The sequence below is a fragment of the Acomys russatus genome, chromosome 29 (assembly GCF_903995435.1).
Source record: "Acomys russatus chromosome 29, mAcoRus1.1, whole genome shotgun sequence".
Taxonomy (NCBI): domain Eukaryota; kingdom Metazoa; phylum Chordata; class Mammalia; order Rodentia; family Muridae; genus Acomys; species Acomys russatus.
Window position 1 is genome coordinate 14,228,415 of NC_067165.1, and position 18,291 is coordinate 14,246,705.

At 50.4% G+C, this 18,291-nt stretch overlaps 2 protein-coding genes across 2 annotated transcripts in view; one reads left to right on the forward strand and one right to left on the reverse strand.

Moving 5' to 3' along the window:
- The first annotated feature begins 9,711 nt into the window (after window positions 1-9,711).
- Window positions 9,712-12,660, forward strand: Hyi (hydroxypyruvate isomerase (putative)). The gene is made up of 8 exons (XM_051172095.1): window positions 9,712-9,938; window positions 10,019-10,130; window positions 11,361-11,475; window positions 11,613-11,691; window positions 11,798-11,847; window positions 11,928-11,997; window positions 12,302-12,436; window positions 12,548-12,660. Exons 1-8 carry the CDS (start codon window positions 9,740-9,742, stop codon window positions 12,619-12,621), a joined length of 834 nt encoding a protein of 277 aa, XP_051028052.1. The 5' UTR covers window positions 9,712-9,739; the 3' UTR covers window positions 12,622-12,660.
- Window positions 12,661-12,690: 30 nt separating this feature from the next.
- Szt2 (SZT2 subunit of KICSTOR complex) overlaps window positions 12,691-18,291 on the reverse strand; it is a 46,519-nt gene continuing 40,918 nt past the window's right edge. The window contains exons 66-72 of the mRNA XM_051172098.1: window positions 16,375-16,588; window positions 15,946-16,099; window positions 15,674-15,796; window positions 15,166-15,571; window positions 14,904-15,020; window positions 13,675-13,743; window positions 12,691-13,523 (exon numbers count right to left, since the gene is read on the reverse strand). Coding sequence (XP_051028055.1) covers window positions 13,380-13,523; window positions 13,675-13,743; window positions 14,904-15,020; window positions 15,166-15,571; window positions 15,674-15,796; window positions 15,946-16,099; window positions 16,375-16,588 — 1,227 coding nt within the window. The 3' untranslated portion in view covers window positions 12,691-13,379. The remainder of the gene's footprint in view (window positions 13,524-13,674; window positions 13,744-14,903; window positions 15,021-15,165; window positions 15,572-15,673; window positions 15,797-15,945; window positions 16,100-16,374; window positions 16,589-18,291) is intronic.

Here is an 18,291-nt window from a genome sequence, read left to right on the forward strand (position 1 = left end):
GCACTGTCTGCTCTTCCAGAGGTCCTGAGTTCAATTCCCAACAACCAAATGACTCACAACCATCTATTACTGGGATCTGATGCCCTCTTCTTCCATGCAGGTGTACATGCAGATAGTGCACTCGCATACATAAAATAAATAAGTAAATATTTTTTAAAAGGCTCTTAAATATTCAGATTCTCTATGATTTAGACAAGCAATTTGCTTAATTAGAACACGAAATAAAGTAGACAAAAAACTAGAAGTGAATATTTCACATAAAAGGAATTAAGTGTGTTTGTTTTGTTTTGCAATTCTGGAAACAAACCCGGGGCCTTACACATGCTAGGCTAACACTCTACACTCAAGCCATAAAAATAAAATATTAATGGCTAAAAAAAAAAAAATGTGGAATAGTGCAGTTATTCAACTCCAGTAATAGACGGGGACTTGACTTAAAAATTTTTTGAGAAGAGGTGGGAGACGGTTCAGCCAGTAACCCAGCACCCACATAGAAGTTAAGACATCTTTAGTCCCAGGGCTAGGGAGATGGAGACAGGAGGATTTCTGGGGCCTGTTAGCCACTAGCAGAATCTAGGAACTTCAAGTTTAGTGAGAGACTCTGTTTCAAAATACTAGGTGGAGGGGCCAGAGAGATGGCTCAGTGGTTAAGAACTGGCTGGCCTAGGTTGGATTGTGAGAGCTCACAAACATCTGCAACTCTAGCTCCAGGGGACCCTCTTCTGCTCATTGCAGGCACCACAGATATACATGCAGGCAAAACACCCGTAAACAAAAAATTAACACAATTTAATAAAAGACATGCCCCTTTAACCCAGCACTTAGGAGGCAGAGCAGACAGGTCTGAGTTCAAGGCTAGCCTGATCTACAAAATGAGTTCTGGGACAGCCTGGCCTACATGGTCTTGAAAAACTAAACAAACAAACAAAAAAACTCAACCGACTTAAAAACATTATACCTGTTTTTTGTTTTTTTTTTTTTTGAGTTTGTTCCGGTCCTTTTTTTTTTTTTTTTTTTAAAGATTTATTTATTATGTATACAGTATGCATCAGATCACACTGTAAATGGTTGTGAGCTACCATGTGGTTGCTGGGAATTGAACTCAGGACCTCTCGAAGAGCAGTCAGTGCTCTTAACCGCCGAGCCATCTCTCAGGGCCTATACCTGTATCTTATGTTAAAAACCATGTGTGCTCGGGAGGTATCGCTGAGTTTAGAGTTTGCAATTAGTTAACGTTCCATTAGGCTGCCCAGAGCCTTTGTTTGTTATTGAGCATGCATATGCAAGAGAGGGAAAGAAGGTTTTTCTGGATGCGAGCCAGCTACCCAATAACAGATTAGAAAGCAAGGATAAAGGGGCAGCTTACAGGAACCCCCTTTGGAAGAGGAACATGTGCAACACGGAATAGCAAATATTGTACTATTCTTCCGAGAATATAGATAATTGCTTATGCAAGTGCAAATTTTGTAAAGTGATTTGATTCTGGTTTGTATAATGATGCTATTATTCAGTGTACGGTGTGTGAGAGATTATTCTGTTTAGACGTGCTGACATTTTAGTTTACAGGGTCCCAAATGTAGATGTATCATGGATATTCCTGTATAAATGCTTACGTACAATAGCAGTCTATGAAAGAAAAAAAAATTTTTTTACCCAAGATTTCCGTTCCTTTCTGACGCCGCGACAAGCTGTCGTGAGCCCGTGTGATATGGACTATTGCTGGCAGAATTGAGTATAGTCAGAAAGTTAAATTCTGAAGAGTTAGAAATGCAGGCTCAATGGCTCAAAAAATAATAGCAGAGTGACAAGTGAATGGAGATATTCTTAAATGGAGGCAGCTGTAACTGAACACATGGCTGGGCGTGGAAATACATAGCACGATGTATAGGCTCCGGCTTGAGCATATTGTATAAAATGATAGGAAACCAACAGCTCAGATAAAGAAAGCTGAAGAGAAACGAAAATGTTCTTGTACAGGGCAAGATAATAAAAAACTTAATGAGGAGAGTGAACTAAACACCCTGGCGTCGTCTATGACTTTGAAAGACAAAGATCCCCTGTTAGACACTGGCCTCTTTGCATCCCTGTGGGGTCATCCAGCCGTCCACTGCTAGTTATGAGAACTATACCGATTCATGAAATGATATAAATACGTAACCACCCCAGTGCCCCAAGGTCAGGCCTTTACATATAGAAGAAAAAGCTTCCTTGGGGCTCACAGTTCCAGAAGGTTAGAGTCCACGCCCATCATGGTGAGGGGCACAGTATAGGCAGGCATGGCGCTGGAGCAGTAGCTGAGGGCTCACATCTTTTTGTTGTTGTTGTTTTGTTTTTTTGAAACAAGGTCTCTCTGTGTAGCCTTGGCTGTCCTGAACTTGCTTTGTAGACCAGGCTGGCCTCAAACTCACAGCGATCTCCCTGCCTTTGCCTCCCGAGTACTGGGATCAAAGGCATGCACCACCATGCCTGGCTCCTTTTTTTTTTTTTTTTAAAGATTTATTTATTTATTATGTATACAGTGTTTTGCTTGCGTGTGTGCCTGCACACCAGAAGAGGGTACCAGATCTCATTATAGATAGTTATGAGCCACCATGTGGTTGCTGGGAATTGAACTTTGGAAGAGCAGCCAGTGCTCTTAACCTCTGAGCCATCTCTTCAGCCCCGAGGGCTCACATCTTGATCCACAAGAATGGGTCAGAGAGAGGGACACTGGGAATCCCTTGAATCTTTTGAAGCCTCAAAGCCAGTTCCCAGTGACACAGCTCCTCCAACAAGGCCATACCTCCTAATCCTTTCCAAACAGGTCCACCAACTGGGGCCCAAGTATTCAGATATATGGATCTACAGGGATGTGTGTGTGTGTGGTGGGGGGAGACCGTGCTCATTCAAAACACCATAATGTTGTTTTTTACTGAGAGACTCAAAATTTTTTTTTTTATTGAAGTGTGCACAGTGCTGGAGGCTGGGAGGGTAAACAGCAGGTTAATTCTTGGAAATCTTGATTATTGTGGAAAATGTTAAGAGGAAACAAAGGCAGCCTGGTTGGTTCCTTAGCAGAGGTGTTAGGTGACAAACATAGTACTTTGTTTTTCTTTGCCTCTTCTCACTGACATCAGAGTTAGTCTCCTGGACTGACTAATCTCCACAAGTGTAGTTTTTCTAAAAAGGAGACGAGAGGGAACAGAGTTTTGGATGGGCAACCAAATCTGTAACAGATATACTGGTCCAACCTGGGTCAGGAGAGTAAATTACTGCGACACCTATGCATGCCTTTGGGTGACAGAAGATCAAAGTGATAGACAGTAGTTCCCACAAAGACTCGAACTTGTCCTCTTGACAAATTCCTCTGCTACCTAGCAATTGTTGCTAACATGTTATCTCCAAACTTGGAGCCGTGGAGTTTCCTAGGGTCAGGAAACCAGGTTGTTTAGGGGGCTCTCTCCCACCCAGTGTCTCTTAGAAGGCTCTCCTCTAGCTGTCAGCCATAGTGTCACTTCAAGACTCACTAGGGGAGGCTCTGTTTTATGCTCATCCTTGTGGCTCTTGGCCAGCATTAGACCCTCGCCAGGTTTGAGCCAATGTGTTAGTTTGGATTGGGCCATGGTTTGTATTTTATGTGTCTCCCCAAGGCCTATGGGGTGCATGCTTGTACCAGTGGCTCCCTTAGGAGGCGGTGGAATCTTTAAGAGGTGGGGCCTCATGAGAGGTCTTCAGAGACTGGGGGTGTGTGCTCTTAACAGTGATTATAGGACCCCCAACTCCTCCTCTCTCTTTCACTTGCTGGCTGTGGGGTGAACAGTTTTTTTTCTGTCGTGAGCATCCACTAAAATGTGCTGCTTTGCCACAAATCCTGTCAGGCACAACCAAGCATGGGCCAATGTCTCTGAAACCATGAGCCATATGTGTGTATGAGTGTGTGTGCATGTGTATATATGTGTCTGTGTGTGTGTGTGTCTATGTGAGTGTGTCTGTGTTTGTGCGCATGTGTGTGTTGATGTGTGTGTGTGTGTGTTCTGAGACAGTGTTTCACTGTGTAGTTCTGGCTATCCTGGAGCTCTGAGTAGACCAGGCTGGCCTGAAACTCAGAGATGTGCATGCCTCTGCCTCCTGAGTTACGGAATTAAGGGCGTGCACTGCACACACATCTTCTTCCTTCCTTGTATGCCTCTCTGCTTCTTGGCTTCTGTGAGGGGAGTGGCCTTTGCCCTGCATTCCTGTTGTCATAATATTCTGCCTTGCCTCTAGCACAAAGCAACGAGTCTGATTGACTTTAGACAGAAACCTTTGCAAGCGTGAGAACAAAGTCTTGTCTCCTTTCTGTTGCTTTTCTCAGGTGTTTGTCACACAGATAAAATATCTGACACAGAACTTCAACATATGAAGGGGTGAAGGTGACATATTTAGTTATAATGACTACAGACACCAGAGCTTCTTTTTTTGTTGTATGTTTGGTTTTGGTTGTTTTTTGTTTTTTTTTTTTGGTTTTTCGAGACAGGGTTTCTCTGTGTAGCCTTGGCTGTCCTAGACTCACTTTGTAGACCAGGCTGGCTTCGAACTCACAGTGATCCACTGTTGCGCCCTCCCGCCGGCAGGAACGACGCAGACACCAGGATTCTTCTCAATCGCACTTTATTGGGAGCGCCCTTGAAGCTGAAGCGGAAGACCCCGAATGCCCGCAAGCACATCGTTTAAGTATGATTAGTACAAGGCGTGTCAAGATCTCATAGGCTGTAATTGGATTCCTCATTAGCATGCCCGCAGTGGAGAGGGCCGCATCTGAGTGCTTCATTAGCATGCCCCTATTCGGGAGGGGTGCATTGAGAGGGCTTATGTCTGCACATGCGCGGGAGTGGTAATGGTTGCCGCCATTATAAAGTGCGGCCGCGCCTTACAATCCACCTGCCTCTGCCTCCCAAGTGCTGGAATTAAAGGCATGTGCCACCAAGCCCAGCTGTTTGTTTTTTGAGACGAGGTTTTTCTGTGTGGCCTTGGCTGTCCTGGACTAGCTCTGTAGAGCAGGCTGGCCTGGAACTCACATCAATCTGCCTGTCTCTGCCTCCCTAGTGCTGGGATTTAAGGTGTGCACCACCACGCCCAGCTGACATCAGAGTTTCTAACATGTAGGTTTTTCTACAGGGCACTTCACAATATGGCAGCTGGTTTCCCTAAGAGCAGGTGAGCAAGACCCCAAGATAAAAGCCACAGCTCTTTTGTAAGTCACTTTCCGAGGTGTGTGCCATCATCCTAAGTTTTCAGAAGCGAGTCACATATTCCAGGGGAAAGGGATACCCCAGGCCTCTGGATATTTATGGGCATGGATCATGAGGGAGCATGCTGTAGGATGCTCACTATGCCATCTGAGCAGATAACGTGCTGAAGGGCCACCGTGACCCTGAGCAGGAACAGTCTCAGAAACGGTAACTGTAGCCCAAACTATACAACCGTTGTAAGGAAGCTGAGCCTGCAGCAAAGCCCTGAGACTCTGACGCTCCCCACAATTACAATGTTAGCGTAGAATGTGCTAGCAGGTGGTAGGCATGCACGCAGAAGGCTTTAAAGTTCTGTTTTTATTAAATATGAAACTGATACACAAAATTGGTGCCCATAAAACATATGTAAGTGATAAAAGCGAGATATAATTAGCACTGGAGGATGCGCCATCCAGTCTCAGGGAAGGGATGACAACGACTTTCGAGGTCCCCAGTAGCTTCTGTTCCCCTCCCTCCCGACACAAGGATGCTGTGTTTTGTGATTGTTCTTCCCATCCTTAAAAAAAAAAAAAAAAGATTTATTTATTTATGCATTTGTGTATTTACGCATTCTACTGCATGTATGACTGCATGACCGAAGAGAACATCGGACAGAAAGAAGGCAACAGACTTCATTATAGATGGTTGTGAGCCACCATGTGGTTGCTAGGACTTGAACCCAGGACCTCTGGATGAGCAGCCAGTGCTCTTAACTGCTGAGCCATCTCTCGAGCCCAACATGCTTTTTTTTTTTTTTTTTTTAAGTGACAGAGATGTTTGTATCTCCTCACGTGATAGTGGCTTTCCCTGCCTTTGCATAAGTGGCAGCAAGGCTGGTGAGGTGGCTTAGTGCGTAAGGTACTCGTTGTACAAGCCTGCACCCAAGTTCAACCCCAGGAGCCCACCACAGAAGAAGAGAATCAAGTTAGGTTCTCAGCACCCATGTCCAAGTCCAGGGAATCTGACACCACAGGCACCCATACTCACGTGCACACCTACACACTGACACACACACACACACAGAAATCAGACAAAATCTTTAAGAAAAATGGAAGCATGCACAGTATACATTTCTCTTAAAATTATGTTTCTGAGAGATTAAAAACAAAACAGAAAACCCATCCATCACATTAATGTTTTCCATTTGAACCAGACTTTACCAACTCCTCAGCGCCAACAAACTTCCCACTGCTCCAATTCTCACCGGAGCCACTGGCTTCGTCTCCTCCTTCTTTGTGCAACACCGCACCTCTGTGCTACAACGCACGTCCATGTGCCTCAGTGGACATTTGGCTCGTTTTGTCCTTTTGCTATGCAAACTGCGTTGCTATGAATATCATCAGGCTTGTTCCTGCCACGGTTCAACAAATGTTTCTTCAGGGAATACACGTGGAAGAGGACCTGCTGGGTCGAGGGCACGTCAGCTTTCCAAGATCACGCCAAATTGTTTTTCCAAAGAGGTTAGAGTGAGTTACATCCCTACCGGCCAGGAGGAGGCGCCACAGTTGCTCCAGATCCTACCGGGCATTGGTACAGACTCTCATGTCTGCCCATCTGAATGGTGTCTAACGGGATCTCATGGAGGGTTTGACGTGGGGTGAGGTGCACACAGGACTGTGGCTGTCTCAAGATCACACGGGCAGATGCTATCACATGACCAGATGAGACTCTGGACCCTACCCTCGAGTTTTTAGCTATGATCCGTTAACTCTTTACAGGTTGTTGACGTCATAATGAAACGTGTCTCCTGTGCAGACTCTCTGGATAAAAGTTAAATGCAAAGAGTGGAAACTTGGAATAATAACTTAGTATGATCCCTGTGCCACAAAACAAAAAACAAAGCAAAACAAAACAAAAAAATCAATGCTCGACACTATAGATGATCAAGTTATGAGTGAAGAAATAATTTGTAGGCTGAGGTGTAGGTCAGCGGAAAAAGCACTGTGCTCCACATACAGGTGTCCCGGTTCAATCTCTAGGGTGGAAAAAAGGGGAAAGATCATGTTAATGGACCTTGTGCTCTGCCTATATTTATTTTATTGAAAGATGGAAGGGCATTGAAAGAAAGAGAGAGTCATGTCTAGTTGGCTCATATGCTCTCTCTGGTGCCATAAAGTAGCCTGAAGGTGGGGCACTGTGAGTTAGAACATTTAGTCCTTGATTCAGAACTTGGGGTCCGGTGGTTTCGGTTAGGATTTAAGTAGAATTACCCTGGTGCGGGTCAGGAATTTACAGCCGAGAGTTATCCTCCCTCGGGTGTCACTCTGGACTTGAAACCTGCTGACTGATTCACCAGCTAAACTTAGTTAAGAGGTCACGACCCGACTGGACTCTAGCCAAGAGACAGGCTCCAGGATGAGGCAAAGGTCTAACTGACAATTCAACTGCAACTGGGAAAGAAATCAGGTGACCGGGTGGCCTGGCGGGTCTGTCGTTGAGGCAGAGCTGCAGAAGTGGAACCTCCAAACACGTGGCTTAAGGACTGGATGAGCCAGCCTGGGCCCTGGTGTTGGCTCTCAGGGAATAGGCTGAGATGAATTCTACTTACAGAGGAGTGTGGTATAAGTTTACATTTTAAAACTCCGGTCTTCCTTCCTTTCTTTTCTTTCCCCCTCTTTCCCCCTTTTCTTTCTTTCTTTTCTTTTCTTTTCTTTTTTTTTTTTTTTTGTTTTTTTTTTTGAGACAGGGTTTCTCTGTGTAGCCTTGGCTGTCCTGGACCCACTTTGTAGACCAGGCTGGCCTCAAACTCACAGCGATCCAGCTTTCTCCCTTTTCTTTCTTTCTTTCTTGGCTGTCCTACAACTACCTCTGTAGACCAGGTTGGCTTCGAACTCAAGAGATCCGCCTGCTGGGATTAAAGGCTTGTGCCACCACAGGCTAGCTTCCTTTCTTTTTTTCAGACAAGGCCTTGCTCTCTTGCTTAGGCTGGCCTTGAACTCACAGTACCTCCTGTCTCAGTCCCCTAAGTATTTGGCATTATAGATGCACTCGATCCTTATAAATTTACCTTTCAGTAAGCACTATAGCATAGCTATCAAGAATTTAAACTAGGAGCTGGAGAGACGGCTCAGCGGTTAAGAGCACTGGCTGTTCTTCCAGAGGTCCTGAGTTCAATTCCCAGCAACCACATGGTGGCTCACAACCATCTAGAATGAGATCTGGTGCCCTCTTCTGGTGTGTTTGAAGACAGTGTACTCATAGACATAAAATAAGTAAATAAATCTTTGGGGGAAACATTTACACTGGGTGGGGAAGAAGGCCCCCCAGTTACAGCACTGCCTGCTCTTCCGCAGGATCCAACCAAGTCTAGTTCCCAGCACCTATATGGCAGCTAGTTCCAGGAGATCCAATGCCCTCTTCTGGCCTTCGTCGGCATTGCACCAGTGTGCTCACCGACATAGATAAAGCCAAACTAATTTTTAAAAAGAATTTAAGCCTGTTTCTACTTTTGGGCTATATAATTCTATGTGGCCAGTAAGTTGTGTTTTTACACGTGAAAGATTTGTTCAAATTTGTGTCAAGGAGCAGAGGAAGCTTTACCGGGGACAATGGGGATCCTCTGAGCTCTCTACCTCTCCTCTGTCTACCTATTACTCACAGATCTGTCTGCCTGCCTGCCTGCCTGCCTGCCTGCCTGTCTGTCTGTCTATCTATCTATCTATCTTTCTATCTATCTATCTTTCTGTCTGTCTGTCTGTCTGTCTATCTGTCTGTCTATCATCTATTTACCCGTTGGGTACTCCCATGGCCCAATCAGAGAAGGCGGAGGCCGCCCCGCCCCCAGCTGCTTCGGGCAGTAACTCTGGTACAGCAGTTTCTTTTATGGATAACATCCAGGACTGGCAAGCACTGTGATGGACACCATTAAAAGGGAATCTAAGAAAAAGATTCAGAGATGGGGACCCAGAGGTGTTTTAAAGTACTCCTACAGCGCGTGTGCTCTCGCGCGTACACACACCGTCCACATCGATAAGCTAATAATTATGGGTTGTCTACGTGTGCAGTGCACAATAAGGAACGATTGGCATGAATTTGAAGAGTATTAAAGGACCCGGGGGAATGCTAATCGATCGTCGTTGGAAAAAAGATAGGCCATAAAACTATACAACATGATTCGAATTTTCTGAGGTGAAAAAAATGCTCACTTAGTGTAGGAAAAAAAACAATGGGCTGGCGATGTAATAGCTGCTGGCATCAAGATCCGAGTGTGGTGGAGGTAGGCTTGCAATCCCACTAGGGAGGCTGAGGCAGGAGCATAGCGGCGGGAGTCCTGGGCCAGTATTTGTGACAATTCGAGACTCTAGCTCAAATATAGCTATTTGTTCACAGCTTTCGGGGGTTAATGAACAGCTGTCTTCTTTTCACCGGGCGATTAGTTCGGAGTCCACCTCCCTTTATTTGAACTGGGCTGGGGCTGCCTCGCTCCGCCCCCGGCCGGTGGCCGGCCTTCCTGACCGGAGGCCGCGCCCTCGCCGCCGCCTTCCGCCCGCATGGCTCCGCTCCGCTTCTCCGCCAATGTTTCCTGGCTGTTCCCGGAGCTCTCCGGGCTCCCCGAGCGGCTGCAGGCCGCGGGCCGTGCGGGCTTCGAGGCGGCCGAGGTGGCCTGGCCGTATGCCGAGCCGCCCCAGGTGCTGGCGAGCGCGGCGCGGGCCGCGGGCCTGCGGCTGGTGCTCATCAACACGCCGCGGGGTGCGCGCCCGGGGCGGGGAGCGGCGAGCGGCGAGGGCTGCCGGGAGCCAGGCCCGCACTGACGCTGGTTCTCTCCGCAGGAGACCAAGAGAAAGGGGAGATGGGGCTGGGGGCCGTCCCCGGGAGACAGGCGGCCTTTCGAGAGGGCCTGGAGCAGGCTGTGCTGTACGCCAAGGCTCTGGGCTGCCCCAGGTACCCTGCCCTGCCCTCCCTTGACCACACAGACGGGTTGGGAGAAGTTGTGATCCACGGCCTTTGTAGACTGGTTTTTTTTTTTTAATTTATTTCATATTAGTGTCATTCAGTATGCCACGTTGTAAAGCTCATCTCATATTGGGATCCCATGCTGGGAGCTAGGGTCTGGTTAGGAGTTAACAAGGTCAAGAAAGAAGACGGCAGGGGGTGGGGCAGAGCGGGCACCTAACCTTGACTAGAAGAAAGCTGTTTGTAGATGGAGGAGCTCAATCTGGCAGGCCCACACCTCCACTTTATAGAGAGGCACGCTGTTCAGGCAAGGAGGCTGTGGCTGGGGCAGGAGGAGGCTTGTTGTATCCAGCTGAGTTAATGAAACTGGAGGTGGTGAACAGTGACTTCCAAGGGCCTGAACACCGGCAGGGCCCTCCGGAGGAGGCCTGAAAGTGGGGCTGAGCGAATAGATGTCAGGCCCTACAAGTGGCCTAGTACAAGTGGAAGTACCGGGAAGCAAGCGGCAGTAAGAGGCTCACTGCTGGTCAGCGTAGGGGCAGGAAGCATTTGGGAAGAGGCTAAAATGTAAAGCGAGGAAGCAGGGTTAAGCAACATGGGCTGTCTGAAAGGGCCGGAGCCAAAACCATTTTTAAAAGTGGAGCCTCAAGGAGAGATGGTGTAGCCGTTTTGCAGGGGACCTGGATTGGGTTGCCAGTTCCCACATGACAGCTCACAGCCATCTGTAGGTCCACTATACAGGGCAGCCAACACCCTGTGGCCCCCTAGGGCACCAAGCACACACATACATACATGTAGGCAAAACACTCACACACAAACACAGATTTTAAAAGTCTGGAGGAAAAAGTGAGCCTCAAGCATGACAAGGAAAGGGAAAGGTTAAGAGTGCAGGGCGGGGGGGGGGGGAAGGTTAAGAGTACAGGGGGGTCAGCCTGGTCTACAAAGGAAGTTCCAGGGCAGCTAGGACTGTTACACAGAGAGACCCTGTCTCAATAGAACAAATAAGTATATAAATAAGTAAAATGTAATAAAAGTCCAGGAGGGGATACGTAATGGGCAAGACCCTGATGGCATAGGGCTGCAGCGATGGCTGAGCTTCGTGCCTCAGGTGGTCTGAACAGAAGACCTGGGAGAGGGGGTGAGGCTGGTATAGTGAGGGGGCAACTACAAAGAGATGCATAGGGCAGCATGAGCCCTGCCCGACCACCTTTTCCACAGGATCCACCTGATGGCTGGCCGGGTACCCCAAGGGGCTGACCGAGCTGCAGTCAGGGATGAGATGGAGGCAGTTTTCCTGGAGAACCTGAGGCATGCTGCTGGGCTTTTGGCTCAGGTGAGAGGTGGAAACACACACCTGGTGTGTTGGGGAAGGAGGGGCTACACAGTGGGGACAGGAGATGAGGTACAAATCTGAGCAAGGATGGGTCAGATGTGGGGAGGAACCCTTGACAGCCTCCAACATGGTTCTAGGAGAACCTCGTGGGACTGCTGGAGCCCATTAACACCCGCATCACAGACCCCCAGTACTTCCTGGACACCCCCCAGCAGGGTAGGAACCTAGTCCTATGCCACCTCCTAGTCCTCTTTGACTCTCATGTTCCAAAGTCTCATGGCTGTCTCCCTCACTTCCCCACTCCTCCCCCCACCCGCTGCAGCGGCAGCCATCTTGCAGAAGGTTGGAAGACCCAATCTTCAATTGCAAATGGTGAGTGGAAAATGAGTGCTTCTTCAGAAGGCCATGCATGTCTTCTGGTCCAGGGTTCTGACTGGCACTTTCTTCCCCAGGACATTTTCCACTGGCAGATCATGGATGGAAATCTGACAGGAAACATCAGGGAGTTCCTGCCCATCATCGGTGAGGCCCCCAGGCCAACTCCCTCCTGGTCTGATGCTCTTTCTTTCTTTTTTTTTTTTCTAATAATTTCTTTATTTTTAGTGCATTGGTGTCTTGCCTACATGTGTGTCTGTGTAAGGGTGTCATGTCTTGGAGTTACAGACAGTTGTGAGCTGCCATGTGGGTGCTGGGAATTGAACCTGGGTCCTCTGGAAGAGCAGTCAGTGCTCTTAACCGCTGAGCCATCTCTTCAGCCCCTGATGCTCTTTCTTATCCTTGTCACCCTCCCTCCCCCACGCCCATGTCTCTCCCCTTCTGTCCCTAGGGCATGTGCAGGTGGCACAGGTCCCAGGCCGAGGGGAGCCATGCAGCTCTGGGGAGCTGGACTTTTCTTACCTGTTCCAGCTGCTGGAGGATGAAGGCTACCAAGGATTTGTGGGCTGCGAGTATCGGCCTCAAGGTGAGGCTCTTAGTACCTTGGGGCAGGGACACCCACTGGAAGGACAGATGTTGGATCGGGGCTGACCTCTGCCTTATGGGTTGAGATGGCATTGCCTCTCTTTTACTACAGGAGACACGATGGAGGGTCTGAGTTGGCTACGTTCATACTGGGACAGCAAGGGCCACCCACGGACTGGCCGGTGAGGTTCTGTTCGGCACCTGCAGGCTGCTGGACAGGTGCCCCAAGGCTCGCATGAATTAAAGTCACACTGAGCAGTTTCATATGTGTATGTTACAGGGGTAGGGGACACACAGTGTCTAATGCTTCAATGTCTCTGGTTACTTCCCTCCCACTGAGAAGGGACACGCAGCTCAAGCTCAAACGCTCCAGTAGGGACCAGGGTTGCTGTGAATGCAGGAGGTTCTGAGTCCTCCTTATCCACAGAGGAGGAACCCAAGGTCCAATGGGGGCGGGAGGAGGTGAATCCTGGCCACAGGTGCTTGAGAGGCAGAGCCAAGATCAGAACCAATGCCCTATCTCAGTGGTAATGTCCAACAATGGTGGCCAAGTAGGAACAAAGACCAGAGGGCCAAGGATGCAGGTGGCAGACAGTGACAAACTGTGAGGCAGTTCACCGGCAGAGCTCTAAGGACCGAGTGCTTGCTAGTTCACTTGAAGTTCCCTGGCACACTCCAGCAGGTGTGCAGCAGGAGGCATTCTCTTCCGGAAGTGCCCAGGGAGGGGCCTGAGGTGAGCCCAGGCCACTCAGCACCTATGTTTGGGAGAGGGCGGTCCCTGTTGCCAGGCTGCAGCAGCAGTTCCCCAGACACAGTTACAACGATCCTTTGGGGTCAGTTTGTGTCTGGGTTTGCCCTGGGGCTCATAAGTGCCAGTCTGTCCTGCCTCAAATGGGCGAGCTTTAGATCCATGATTCAACCAAAGAAGTTACTGTTCCACTTTCTCAGAGGAGGCGGGTCCAGAGAGTGAAACAGGCCGTGTTGATGACAGACTCCAAGTGGTGGTAGGTAGAGACCAGCTGGGCAGGGGGGCTCTCACTGTCCTGGGGCTGCACCGGGAAGGGCTCTCGGAAAACCACCGTCAGAGACTGTGAGGAACACGACAGAGGTGCAATGGTGAGAGGGGCCGTGGGAAGGACAGAGGGCTGGGTGCAGAGATACGGCAGGCCCAACCTTAGAAGGCTGAGGGGGAGGACTTGAGGTGCAGCCTCCAGGAAACCCCTTGCTCTCTGTTCTCACCGTCTTTCCCAAGTGTGAGTCCAGAAACACTAACACAAAACAGTCGGTGAACTTCTGGTTCAGCACCACCTGAAGCAAGAGACGAAACAGAAGAGGAGTGAGGCTGGTTTCCCTGAGTGCTTGTGAGGCTGCCTCCTGCCACCGTGTCTGATCTGATCTATACAAGCCTGGGTCACTCAGGATGGGGTTGCCTCACTGGGCCTCAACCTATCTGTCAGAGCCCTGTCAGAATCTTCTAGAGGCCATGAGAGGGAAGCCAATCAGTGAAGGGCAGGTCTACACCCTTGGGGCTATCCCTCCACCCTGCTCTAGCTCTCATACTGCCTCTTGACCTCAGCTGTTCCCTAGCACTCAGCTCTGGGGTCTACCACGGGCGGTTTCTCCTCAGGGCTTCTGTACCGTGTACTAAGGTAGCCGAGCCTACATCTCTCTCTCTCTCTCTCTCTTTTTTTTTTTTTTTTTTTGGTTCTCTGAGACAGGGTTTCTCTGTGTAGCCTTGGCTGTCCTGGACTCACTTTGTAGACCAGGCTGGCCTCGCACTCACAGTGATCCGCCTGCCTCTGCCTTCCGAGTGCTGGGATTAAAGACGTGTGCCACCACGCCCGGCTACATCTCTCTCTTGATCAGGGACCTCCACATATCTCATGGACCACAGACTCAACCTGCCCCAAGACTCCATCATCCCTCCTCTGATCACTTCAGCTATAGTGTTCCCATCACTGCTGCCCCAATGCCCGTTGGCTGGCCCTCCTGCAGCCTTAGTGTCTCTGGATGACCTGTGGTCCATCTTGTTCCAGGCTCAATGCCATGCTGGCAACTCCTACTCTCACTTGAAGCCTCTTCCTAAGCACAGCTGTGTTCTTCAGTCTCTAGTTTCTCACACACACACACACTCATCACCCCATCACTGGCGCTTTCTCTTCCTGTCCTTCATGCCAGTGTGCACAGGCCTTCTGGGGACACTGCTGAGACACAGATCCCGAGGCAGGGTAGTGGGTGAGAGGTCTGAGTGCCACACTTGGGGAGGCATGCCACTTCCTAGCAATCATGTACTCAGGCTCTCTACCCAGTGCTCAAAGGTGTCACAGGCTGTCGGTGTGGCCCAACTCCAACAAGACAGCAACATAAGGCAGAGCTCGTTTGGTAAGGCTGGGCCCCCTCAATAGTTCTGTTATGTCTGGTGAAGATTTCTGCTGGTTTTCCTTTAGAGTGGGGCCAATGAGACTCACCAAGTACTGGGTTCCCAAGTCCGGACTTTGAAAATGGCGGCAGCTCTGGGGGAATCGACTCAGGAGAACCTTGATGAGGCTCTGGTACCAGGAGACCGTCATGGACAGGAAGCAGTCCTGGGGGTGGGGGGCCATAGCCCTGAGCCTATTCACCCAGAGTCACCCAAAGATGCCTTTCTTCCAACCCGGCCACCCATGGAACTGCTGGAAGCAGTGCCAGCCCTTGGACACAGTGCTAGCCCTGTGGCGTCAGCTCTCTTACCAGCTGGGGGTCAATGTCGGCGATGGACTTGGCGTGGACTGCCTCTAAGAGCTCCTCCAGTTCAGCCAGCGCCAGGCGCCCTCCTAGCCGCAGCCGGTCAGGCCCTGGTGGCTCCAGCAAGAAGAGGCGCTTCCAGAGGGTATCCCGCCGGCAGTGCCCACCAGCCAACCTAACTAGCTGACCCAGCCGTGCCCGAGCCATACCCACTTCTGCAGCCAGTGGTGGGAACAGAGGAGCTGGCCCTGGGGCAAGCATAGTCCCCGAGGCCTCCCCAGGGCTACCAATCAAGCTCCCAGCAGCCTCTGGCTCAGGGGGAGGCCTGGATGGTTTTCGGAATCTGCGCATGTCAGCAGTGAGTCTTGGGAAGAGTTCTCGTTGGCTGGTGAGCACCACGAAGAACTGGAGCCTGGGGAGGGGAGGGGCAGGAGAGGCGAGTGTCACAGCAACAGACTCAGGGTAGGAGTGGGGCAACCTGGGAAACAGGTACACTCAAGGAAAGAGATCCGACCTCAGAACGTGTCGCTCAGCCTCTCCTTGCTCCTCAAAGGGTGCAGCAGAGTGACAGACAAGCAGAGACACATCGAAGTCATCCTGATGGCGAAGTCCTTCGGAGTCTAGATAGGCGCCAGAGCTGGGTAGTTAGGGTGAGAAAGATGCCAACTCTGAGGCGGGAACGAAACCAGTCCCGACCCTTGTGCCCAAGAAAACATACATCTCCCTACTCCAAGTGCGGCCCCCAACTGCAGCCCTACTGTGCTGGAAGCTGCCTCCTAGCCTTACCTGTGCCATGCCGACACCAGAGCGTATTCGTTATGCTCTGGGCCACCGGGCCGGGCCATTCGCAGTGGCTTCATGTGGTAAGAACTGGCGTGGTCAGCTACGTAGTTGTACAGCTGGTGGGCAGCAATGGGTGGGGTGGGGAGCTCCAGGGTCCCTGTGAGGCGAGTCACAGACAGACAGACACTGAGCAGGACAAGCAACCTGAGCTGGCACGGCAGGACATGGGATTACCAAGGCTTTGCTTTGCAGGGGAGCCCCCAAGCTCCCGTGGAATGCTGCTGTGATGGAATAAAACACTCGGAACAGAGGCCAGGGTAACACAGGACATAGGGCCCTAATTCTGGTCTGCAACCGGCTGTCCAAGATGGAAAGCACGGACATGGTAGAAGCAAAGTGAGCGATTCATGGTATTACCAGGGCAGGCCTGACCTTGGTAAATGTGATTTCGGCCAAAGTGGGGTCCATCAGGGTGGTGGGCCAGGAAGTGCTGCAGGAAGGTGGTGAGGTGGTAGCCATGCCGCAGGACCAGGTGGGCACCGAGCACATGCTGGTGCACCAGGCGCAGGTGGAAGTCGTAACTGAAGGAATGCACGTGCATCAGATCACGGACCTTGTCGCATTCCTCTGTGAACAGCATGGACAGCTGGGGAGGAACCACAGGAGGCAGGGTTAGGGTGGGGGAACACGGGTTGCCTAACCCATATGTCCTTCCTTCTGGGCAGAGAGGAAGGTTGGCAGTGCTTCCTGCTGCTGCTGCTGCTGCGGGCCCAGCAGAACTCCCTCAGCCAGCACAGCTTCCATGGGGAACCTTCCTCTTACGCTTTCTAATACTGTGCCTCCCTGGTTATAGGGAGCTGGTGCCACTTGGGTGGCTAAGCTATTTTACTATTGCATTCGAGCCTGGCACACAAGGTCTACCATGGATTTACCGGTGACCGCTGTAAGGCAAGACACAATGCACTGCTGTCAAGAAGCTTACAGTCTAGTAGCTGGACATGGGATGATAGACAACACAGGGGACACTGGAAGACACGGACAGAAAATGGCTGGCTGCCAGCTACTATCAGAAAGCTTTCTCCTGCCTTTCCCAAGGACAGCACTCGCTCTTCTGCACTTCATACCCGTGTGCCCCCTGCCTAGAATGCTGATCTGCCTGACACCAAGCCTAAGTCTCACTGTTCACTATAAAGCTTCCTATGGAACCCCCAGGGCCAGGCCAGGGTGAGCCTCCTCTGTCTGAGTCTGTATGACTTCCTGGTTGAATGAACTGATGGCGGAAGAACACGGGAGAGGGGAAGAGGCAGGGTTAGGGTATGCTCCACCAACAGTGTTAACAGCAGGGTGTGTGGTGCCACCAGGCTCCATCTGGGAACCCCTGGAGTTGATGGAAAAGCAAACAAACACTAGAAGGGGCCAGAGTAGCTACCTGGCTTTGGTAACCTGCCTCTCTAGGCTGCAGCTTCCTCATCCACCTTAGAGATACTACACAGATCTCAGTCAGGGGCAGTGTGATGAGCCAAAGTAGACCAGGGTGAGAGCAGTACCACAGAAACCTAGATTACAGCCATGTCTGCCACTGGCTAGCTTTGTGTCCCAGGACAAAGTACTTATTTCTGTGACCTTCAGACTCATCACCTGCCTAGGAATAAACTGCTCTTCTCTCAGTACGGCCAATGGCATTTAGTGGGCAGTGGTGTCCTGAAGCAGTCTAGACAGGGAGCAGGGTCAGCTTTTCCCACCTCCCAGCATGAAGTCCTAGCAGCTGGGAGGGGGAGGGGGAGGTGGGAGGATAAGGCGTGAAAAGTCATCTTTGGCTACATGGTGAGTCAGGACAGGCTGGGCTATGGAAGACCTATCTCAGGAAACAAAACTGAAACAGAGCGAAGCCTGTGCGGGGTTAGAGACTTAGAGGAGGGACAAGGAGAGCCTAGACAGACTTCAGAGCTCAGAGGAAGCTGAGGGAAGCCCTTCAACCTCACGGAAAAGCCTGAGTGAGGACCTGCCCAACCACGCTTCCTTTTGAAGCTGTGGTCCAAGTCGTCCCCACACACGAAGCCACTATGTTTCTGGGTGTATTATCCTGTGGCACACTGTGACCACCTATCTCTGCTCGATGTTCAAGCGAAGGCAGCTCTGTGGAGCTAGGCTTGAGTCATCCAGCTACGGGACTCCCCGCAGTGGAGAGGAGGCAGTTTTGACTGCACTGGGTCCTACCAGATCCTCACTTTTCAGAGGTGCACGTGTGCTTACAACAAAGGCATAGGCCCTATTGTGACACTTCTGGCAACCCGAGGAGCCAAACCAAGCAAGCCAGGACTTCAGGTTGCTGAACTTACTTGACTAACT